The sequence below is a fragment of the Diorhabda carinulata genome, chromosome 1 (assembly GCF_026250575.1).
Source record: "Diorhabda carinulata isolate Delta chromosome 1, icDioCari1.1, whole genome shotgun sequence".
Classification (NCBI taxonomy): Eukaryota; Metazoa; Arthropoda; class Insecta; order Coleoptera; family Chrysomelidae; genus Diorhabda; species Diorhabda carinulata.
Window position 1 is genome coordinate 14,161,689 of NC_079460.1, and position 10,679 is coordinate 14,172,367.

At 29.3% G+C, this 10,679-nt stretch overlaps 1 protein-coding gene across 1 annotated transcript; it reads right to left on the bottom strand.

The window, feature by feature from the left end:
- Nucleotides 1-5,144: 5,144 nt before the first annotated feature.
- Nucleotides 5,145-9,196, bottom strand: LOC130900783 (protein hook-like). The gene is made up of 2 exons (XM_057811657.1): nucleotides 8,743-9,196; nucleotides 5,145-6,753 (listed from the first exon to the last, which is right to left on the bottom strand). The coding sequence occupies exons 1-2, from the start codon at nucleotides 9,092-9,094 to the stop codon at nucleotides 5,243-5,245; spliced, it is 1,863 nt and encodes a 620-aa protein (XP_057667640.1). The 5' UTR covers nucleotides 9,095-9,196; the 3' UTR covers nucleotides 5,145-5,242.
- Nucleotides 9,197-10,679: the final 1,483 nt, after the last annotated feature.

Sequence of the window (10,679 nt, forward strand, 5' to 3'; positions counted from 1 at the left end):
CTCACTTAAAACCAGATTCTCCTAGATTTGTTCTCAGAGACTTAGAGGATGAAGTCAACACCAAAGGGGGAGGAGAAATGTGAAAGGTACCCGATACTGCCACACGATCAGCGAATTCCAAAGAGCAATAAATAATATTCAAAAATAAATATAAGTTCATTGCAATAAATTCATTCATTGTTTAAGTATTGATTTGTCTGTTAAGTTATAGTCTGTAGAAATTATAAGTCGTTTATTGTGAATAGAGTATTTAAAAAAAAGGTAAAGTGTTTCAAAGAACATTTCTATATATACATATATATATATATATATATATATATATATATATATATATATATATATATAAAACAGTACCAGGTACACGGGTTGAACGTTTCGGCTCCCACTTTGGAGCCATTATCAAGAGAAGGGTGGGGATAGGGAGGTTATTCGTTCTACGCATCTAGTTGGAACAAGAGTGGCAATGTGTTAGTGTCAACAGTGTTCTTGATGGTAAACATATTTTTATTTTCTATTTTATAATTTTTTTCAGCTTTCCATTTCCTCGGTGGAATTCCAAGAAGTATGCAGATAGAGGCCTTGGAATCAAACAAAAAAGGGGTGGTTCGTTGCGTGGAGTAGGCAGATAGACTTACCAATGAACGAATAACCACACTATCCCCACCCTTCTTTTGATAATGGCTGCAAAGTGGGAGCTAAAGCGTCGAGAATTTTCAAAATTCCAACGCGGTTCAACCCGGTATTAAATGAGCTGAAATGGGACATTATCAAACCTTTTGGTCTATCCATTATACATCTTGTCCGAATAATTCCGAAAATTGGGCCTAGCTATAAAAAAGGAAAAGCTACGAAAGGAACAAAATTTCTAAAAAACAAAAAAAAATTCTATAAAAAGTTTTTTTAAGACCTGGATTTTTTTAATTGCCTGAATAGATAGAAAATGACCCTGCCTACCTACCATGTCTTTCTATGTTCAACGATCTGCCGAACACCCGGTATTTTAAGGGGTAAATTGTAAATTTTAATTTTTTTTGTATCTAATGGCCAAATAAAAAGTTGTTTTTCCCAAGATCGATTTTGATAAGAATTCGTAGGGTCTTATTTAATTTTTTTGTAAGTTGTTTTATTATTTAATAATTTCATCATTTTATTATTATAATCGTCCAATTTCATAATAATAGTTTTATTAGATTTATCTGTATTCAAAATTTTGATATTTCTGTTTCAGAAACATAAACATATTAAGAACAGACAAATTTTACAACTAACCTTACTCAAACCTTGTTTTGATAAAATAAATTTTTCAAGATAAATGTAATTAGTTCAGACGATATATCTCTCTAACACCCTGAACTCTAAAACTAGTTCTATGATTAAGTTGGGATAACTTTTCATGGAAATAATAAAATTATGAAATTTGACGGCAAGCCAAAAACTCATAGAATGTACTTTCTTAGAAAAATTTAGGTCTAGCGTTTTTAAATTTTTAGTTCCTAGTACCTACATAATAAGGAAACATCCTGAAATTTAATTATACCGGGCGCAGGATGATTGGACAATTTCTTTTTATGATTTAAGATACTTACAGCTGGTTATAGTGAATAATTACTGATAAAAAAATTATTTAATTCAAAAAAGCAAATTTGAATATATCAGAAAAGAAATAGATTATAAGATATACAATCAATATGTAATTTCTTACAAGAGCAAGCCATTGTTTTACAATTGGATGCACATTTACACGGTTGAATCAACAATTCCAGCAGTGGTTGCTTGGTCATTTGTCCTGGGCATAAATGACTATCCTTCCTTTCATAGCCTTAGAAGTTGGATTCAATAGGCTGTAGTTTGTGTACATATGCTTGTGCCGAAAGTCGTAATAGATGTAACTGTAACTGTATAGCATAAATTTAAGCCAAAACTGATATTTTGGGAAATTATCTTATACCGAAGTTCATCAGGCGTTGAGTTTTTTTTTTGAAAAAAGATATGTGCAAATGTTTCCCACTTATTTTAGCTACTAGACACTTAGGTATGGTTTGGCGATTTTTTCAATTGCATCTTCTATTTCAGTGAGCTCAGCTATTCGCTTAGACCAACCAAGAATACACAAGAGTAAGATGTTAATTGATGTTTCAGTTCAACAATCAGCTTTTCAAAAGCCCCTATAAGTATGTCATGTGGTATTTTACTTGAAAGTCTACCTACTGGATTTTCAGAATTTCTTGGTAGTCGCAGGTAATCACGATAACATGTTTATGATACCACACTTCCATTGCAAATGTATCTGCTTATTCTTCGCAATTGCCAATTTTTGTGAAAACATCATCTCATTTTTTGCGGGCAGTATTTAAACTGTGTTCTGCTGCTAAAATTTCATAACATAAGAATAGGGTTTCGTTCTTATTTCTTATTTGTTCCCCACAAATTGGACATTTCTAATTTTTATTAAGTGTTCACTTCTTGATGACGGACGAACACGTTGGCTACCTGAAACATTTGCATCTGTAAAAGAGGTGGAAGTAGAGGCATTCTCCTGCTTTAGTAATGCTAATTCTCAACGCCTTATTTTCTCTTTACTTATATAAGTTGTAATACAAGCTCCATTCCAGGAACAATTGTGTGCAGTAAAGTCCAATTTCTATTTTTTTTTCTGATATCAATTTTCCTCCCGTCTGCTGTTTTTTAAATACTAATATACGTTTGTGGTTTTAAATTTTTCACTAAATCCCCTGTTTTATCACAAAACAAACACGAAAATCCGTTTAGTTACATTTATCACTTGACTCAAAAAAAAAAATAATGACATAGATACGCAAAAATAAACCGTTATGGGCTACAAATTCTTTTCTGACTACTCCAATCGCTGATACAGCATCATGCTAAGCAGAAAGAAGGGTGGGGGAAAAAGGGAAGGGACCAGCACAGCTGCCGACAACATATGATTTTATATTATTTACGGTTACAGGTAGAAGAATTTGACCATAGTTGCCGGTCATCACATTTTGCATTTCAACTTCATCCAGCGCCTGGACTAAATCACGAGTTTTAAAATATATTTTCTAAAATTTAAAACAGGAATAAAATGAGGTTTCGTACTTATATAATCAATCAACACATTTTTAATAACTTTTCATTTTTCATGATACTTATTTTCATCTCTTTGTCAGTATTATTGTATGTTAAATCAGAATGAAATGAACATATTAAAATGGAAGTGTTTTCTCTCATTTTTCCTATACTGGTAAAATCGAAGACGTCGCATCCCCTTAATTTTGCCGAGATTATTATCAAGTTCTAAATCTACAAAGCATCCAACTATTGCCACCTCTGCTACGATTTTCACTAACAAATGATAAATGTGTTTAAAGAGTAGACACTAATGGACCATCACATTTTCCACTAAAATTCTTAAACTACGCTGTCAAAAAATGGTAATCGGTTATTTTGATTTTTCAATAACTTTAAAATACATTTATCCGATCCAAATAATTTATTTTAAGGAATAAAAAAAATGTTGCTTGATCGCCCGCGTCCAGTGCACACGTTGCATAGATTTAAAAATAGTGTCTTCGAAACTGACATAGGGACATGTGGAGCATTAAAAATAACTACCAAAACTATATGAAGAACAGAGTGGTGAACGGTTGCGATAAAAAAGTTAACTATAAAACATTACAAAAAGAAGTGTCAATTAAAGTAAAAGATGAAAAATTGTGGATACATTTCGTACACAGAAAACTAAAGAGAAACTCGAACCCAAATCTATGGAAAACTAAAATAATTTAAAAAAATATGAATGAATATGAAAGACAAAAAAGGAAATTAAGGAAGAGACAATAGAAACAGGCATTAAAAAAGATAAGAAAAAAATAACTAGTAGAAACAATTAAAACAGTAAAATTAGGACAAGCGCCAGGAACGGGAATATTAGAACCTAGAAATTAAACAACCTATATATATATATATATATATATATATATATATATATATATATATATATATATATAATTTGCAACAAAATAAATTATGACAATAAGAAACATTCCGAAATAATGACTAGAATAATAGGGACAAGAAAAAGTAATAGGGTCGAAGACTCTTTAGAGGACTCACAATGTGACTTTAGAAGTGGGAGAAACACAAAGAACTTCATATTTACAATTAAGTGAGAAATTAATTTGGTGAAAATCTTTGATCAAATAATGAGATAAGATATATTAGGAATACTTAAAAACTGTAATTTAGATCAAAAGACAATAACAATGGTAAAAGCAATGTCTAAAAATAATAAAAATGTGGTACGCGCAAACAACTAAGAATCGAGGAAATTTAGCAAAAAGATCAGTGTTAACAAAGATGTGTAATTAGCCTACTACTTTTCTCAAAAGTAGCAATAAAAAACAACAAGTCAGATGGAAAAATATAGGGGTTTGAAAGATGGAAACAACATATAGTGGAAGTGATATTTACAGATTATTGGGTATTACATATGACCGAAACCAGAAGAGGATCTACAACATAACTCAAAAATATGAAATACGAGAATAAAGTAAATCTGAAACTAAATACAAATAAAACTAAAAGCGTCATAATAGTGAGAAAAGATGTGAATTATATTCAAATACAGGGAAAACCTAACCAAATAAACAACTCAAAAGCTATAAATATGAAAGTGTAATAATAGAAAGTATTAGCACATTGAAGCCAGAAATAAAAGAAAAACTAGAAAAAGTTAGTAAATCACGTAGTTCAAAGAAAGCATCATTCTTTGGGAAAATAAAGTACCAAAATATAAAAATATGATTCGCAAGGAAGATAGAAAATAAAACAAGGAAACATATATCAGATGTCCGAAACTAGAATACCAAAAAATAAGAACGCTTGCATCTAAAATAGTAAGTAATACTTATAGTGGAAGACCTGGAAGAACATGGATAGAAAATGTGGAAAAAGTGCTGAGACAAATGGGATAAAATGGAAAGGTGTGAAAGATCAAACGAAAGAGAGAGGTATGGAGGAAATGTATATATCATAACCCCCAACCCCAACCAACAGCTCTACACCATACACACTAATCTGGCTTAGGATACAATGAATAAAAATTCCATTACCTGATGGAATAAGTAAATAAAACCAACTGCTGGTATAACTTGATTTTCTATTCACAATTTTTGATAAATAACAGAATATCTAAAATAACCTCCTCATAAAAACAATATAAACAAACCCAAAGAGGTAGTTACTTAGATTTGTATCTCTGTATCGGCTTTCTAGGTGTTGGTGTTCTCTGACGTGATAAAAAAGACTGGCCTTGTGCACCATGTAATACACTTAGTCTCTCATCCATGCTTTCCCTATGAGAGTTTATAGTTAATCGGTGGAAGGCGGCAGTTAGTAATCTTCCCTCGAGCTCCTTAATATTAGATTGTGTTAAAGAGGCATTAGATTTAAATTCTAAATGTTGAGCTACCTCACGAGCTTTCTCCACACTTCTATTATATTTTGTTTGTAATGATTGTAATTCATTATCTTTAGATGCCAAAGTCTCCTGTAAAATACTTATTTTTTGCCTGTACTCTTTCACTATTGAACTATTAATAGAAATGCCTTGTGTTTCTGTTTGTTGCATTTTGAGTTCTTCTATTTGTGCTTCTAGTTTTAGAACAGTTTGATTCAAGTTCCGATTTTTTTGTTGCAGTTTTTCAATTCTGTTTAATGAACTATCTAATTGTGCCTGTTTAGATTCCATTTCCTGACTGGAACTTCTTAATGTTTTGTTTTCCTTTTCTACCAATTTAAGTCTTTTTTCCAATTCCGTTTGTGTCAATTCTTCAGATACTGCAGCTCCACTTTCCTTTGGACCAAGTTTCAGCTCTTCAATTTCCTCCTTTAAATTATCCCTTTCCAAAATCAGTCTTTCCTTTTCTCCTTGTAAACTTATAATCTTTGATTTTATTTTATCTAAATTAAATTGTGCTTTGTCAGCTCTTTGAGTTTCTTCATCTAATTTTTGCTGCAGTTCTACAATTTGACTTTTATATGCTTCACACTGAGATTTCCATGTATTATTTTTAGCAAGTTCTTCTTCCATTTCCATATTCTTTTGAATATATTCCATATTTTTTTCTTCAAGTTTTTGTAGAGTTTTCTTTATATCCTGATAATTTTCTAATCGTTTTTTATAGGAGACTATGGCTAATTCTAAATCAGCAACTTTTCCTGCTGATTCAGTTAATGCATCTATTTCATCTTTCAACTTAGCTGATTCATTAGCACTAACTTGCAACTCATTAATTTTTTCTTGAAAAGTTATCATTTGTTTTTCTTTTTCCAATAATTTGCTTTTTAAATCTTCTGCACGGACCTCAGATTTAAATAATTCTTCTTTTAGAGTATCCAGTTGCTTCCTAATATTCTCTTGAGGATTCTTTGCTTCTTTCTCTAGTAAAGCTTGATTTTGATCTTGTAGTATTCGTTTTTCATATAAAAGAGATTGCACTTGTTGTTCTAATGTTTCTACTTGCTGTATAAGACCCTCCCTAGACTTATTTGATGATTCTAAGTCACTCACTAGTTTCATAACTCTTGTATCACTATCTAAAATCAAAAGACTTAAGCCAGAACGACCTGGCCCTCCTGTCACCTCTTCTAATTGTTGAATAGCCTGCATTATATTTTGTTGAATAGATTCTTCCATTTGCATGATCAGTGTAATATATTCTTGCTTTCTGTCGCAATTTATTGCACAACCTATAACAACATAAAATATTTTTAAAAGTGATATAGAGTATTGATGATGACAAACCATTTAAAGATAAATTAAGTTCTTAGACCCTTGCTTATGTTTTTGATAAATCGTCTTGATATTAGGTCTCTTCCCTCTCGAAAATTAGATATTAAAACAGATAAAGAATTGACGTTTCGGTCTTTATCAAAATATAATTTGTATTTATGGTTCCAAAAAAAATTATTTTCTTTGATCAAAACATTTTTATTCTGTTATAAATGATGTACGTGGTCTATTAATTAATATAATTATGCAAATTGTCAAGTCATATTTTGCTAAAGGCTGAAATATGTCAAAACGTCAATTTTTAATCTGCTTTAAAATCTAATTTTCAATCAGAAGAGAAAAAATAAAGACAATTTACCTTATCGGTTAGTTAAGAATTGCAGTGGGATAAATTTTGTAACATCTTTGTTTGTTTTAGCAGACAAGTATTTCATCAAATCAAAAACAAGAGAAAGAATAAACTTAATAAACTTATCAATAGAAAAATTAATTAAGATCTCAAAACCTATGACAATTTGATTAAAAATATTTTGAATACAGAGTATTTTATACAACAGTTTATACCACTAAGCCCTAAGTTTATTACTGAACCTGTAATTACTGAAGATATTTCAATTAAAACTATGCTAGCCAATATTGATTATATATTCTGTTTTATGCAAAATTAATAAGAAAGAAATATCATTATATATAATATAAACAAAATTCTCTTTCTCATGTATGTGAACCATTTCTAACATTTACATAGGACAGAAATCCCAGTTTTTAAAACATGTATTAAAAAGCCATCTATATGATAAAAAAATAAAACTGTAGTAACAAACCATGAAGTATTAAAAGAACATAAATTTTACATGTATTAAAAAACCATCAATATAATTAAAAAAATAAAACTGCAGTACCAAACCATGAAGTATTAAAAGAACATAAATTTAATAATGAAAATTCAAAAACTCTTAAAACGGAATCAAATACAGAATAAGAGAATTTTTAGAAACTTTAGAAACCTAAACAATTTGAATAAGATTCATAATTCTATTCTATAAATTTCAATGTAGCTATGAATAATTCAATTGGTGGCTGCTACATATTTTTGAGATAAGACAACTAAGGATAAAAAACATTATGATTATAACAGATTTTTATTTTGATATTCATGTTGTAGGTAATCTATTAATGAATATAATTATGTAATATGTCAATGTCAAATCATATTTTTATAAGGTAAGCAGATTAAGACCATAGAATCAGTTCACTTTTGATCAATAAATGAATAGCCCTCTCTTAATAATAACTTCAAATTGGAAGTTGAAACTTCAAGAAATTTCATATTTCCAATACTGTTCTTCAACACGTGAACTTAGTTTATTGTTTCATATACATCAAGACGAGCAGTTGTTGCTGACTAGTTAGAACTAGAACTAGGAGATATTGAGGTTTGTAACAATTTGGGCATGAGAACTCTTAGAAAGTGAGTGATAGCATCTTATAAAATTGACAGAATGTAGGTGAATTGCATAATTTGGTGTTTTTATAAACAATATTAATCCTTCTCGAAATAAATTGATACAGTATATATTTTGATTTAAATTGTCCTGCAATTGATTCAATTTAAAAAAATCACAGGTTCAGAACAACTCTGGAATGCATTATCACAACCTAGAACAATACATTTTCTATCTTTTTTTTTTTCAATTATTTCCTAACTAACTAAGTAGATGACCATTCAACATAGGTACAGTACTTCAAAATACAAAATTTTATAAACCTGCATAATAGATATTCTAATACATAATTACATTTTATCTGTAAATTACCCTAGTATTCTCATTGTTCCTTCATTATTCCTGATCCCATAACACTAATGTTATATATTTAATGTAAATCAATATTTCTTTTCTAATGGGTTATCATCAAGGTATCAAATACATAAACAAGTTGCTTACCCAGGATCAACCGCAGTAGTTTGGCCAATTGAACAGCATCATTGTTTTCTCCTATTTGATTTACATCTGGAATCCCTACATCTAAAATTTGCAGAGTAAGAACGTCTTGATAATACTCTATCACAGCTTCAACAATTTTTTTTAAATTACTTATCCTTAATCGCCAATTGTTTACTCCAACATCTTTCTTAATTTTTAATTCAAGTTTGCTAAAATGTTCAGGAGAAATTTGTAATAAAGCATCCAACATCGCAACTCCATCACAAATTTCTGGAATGGTGTTAGTTTTGTTTGGTACAGTTTTTTGAAGCCACTTGGCTAAACTTTTACACATCTCTTCACTTGGTTCCATTATTTCGGTTGAAATTAGTTAATTAAAAGAAATATATTCATCTTTTGTTATTTCGTGTAGTTCAATGACACATACATTGACAACCTCAGAAGGAAAGTGTTCAGCAGCCCATATGATTTCTTTATATATCTCCTTTTTTAACATCCATTAAAGTATAACGTTATCTCTCTCCTCTGTTCATGGAATGGCAGCATTGGAGTACGCTGAAATAATTTTCATTTACATGACGTTGCGTTGTCGCTAAATATGTTGGCATTATATTTGTGTATCTATAGACAAATCACCTATACCAGTTTATTTGTCTATAAATATTTGGATAATGTATTATGTATGTCCTTTAAGACTTATACTAATATCATATTTATTGAAATAATTTGATTATTGGGAAAGTTCTTGTACATATATATATATATATATATATATATATATATATATATAAATATATAATTCTTTTATTTCTTAACTTAGTCTTTATCAAAATATGATATTGATAAAAATGATAAAAAAGATCTAAATAATTTAAGTTAAATTTATAGCTCTATTTTGTAAATTCTAATAAAACTACAAATAATTTAATTGATTACTGCTATATATTTGAGATGTAGGGACTTTGTAGGATTTCGATATTCATGATGAACGTGATCTATAGGATATATTAATGCATCTAAATGTTCTTGAAGCATTTATATATTTATATATATATATATATATATATATATATATATATATATATATATTAAAAATATTAAAGTTATATTATTTTTTGGTTCTAATCAAGAAAGATAACAGTAGCACTCTGCTTCTGCTAATGCATGCTGGTTTTATTTCAAACTGTACCTACTACCTCGCAAATAAATGAGTCAAACGAGTACGAAAAATTCCTCATCCTTGGCATGAGAATACAGTATGCATAATTTCAGTTTTTTCAGTCAAATATCTAGCCTTGTCCGTTAAAAATAAACCAACACCAATATAATATACCTACAGGTTTATTTATAACACTGATGATTTGTTTTTTAAGGATGGGAATTTTCGACTGAATGAATAGAAATGTTATCTAAACCAATTTGTTTAAATTGATTCATTATATTTACTCATTAACAATTTATTTTCAAATGTTCTTTTCACAATTATATGCAGAAATGTCACAAGGTGACATTGGCAATATGATATTTATATGAATCAATATATCATCGTACCACGTGAATTTCAAAATAGAAACTGTTTCAACCATACTAAGATTTTTATCATTAGTTTTGACATTTCTAATTTTAATATGATAAACAAACAACTATCAACAAATTATTCAGTTACATTGAAATTTACAAACTACGATGTTAAATTTCGTTCAAAATATTAGGCCTTTTTTATTGTGGACAGATTTGCCATTTTCTTGTATTTAATTCTATCTAAGGATCTTTTAATGTTTATAATGAAAGGTGTGTTTTCTGCAGTTTGTTGTTGGTAATACTGTTTTACTGTTGTTATCTATACTTCTTAAACTATTTTCCAAGTATGTACTAAGAGTTCCTCCCTATGTAAACAGAATTAAAATTGTTGATAGGAATATCATACAAAGTATTTT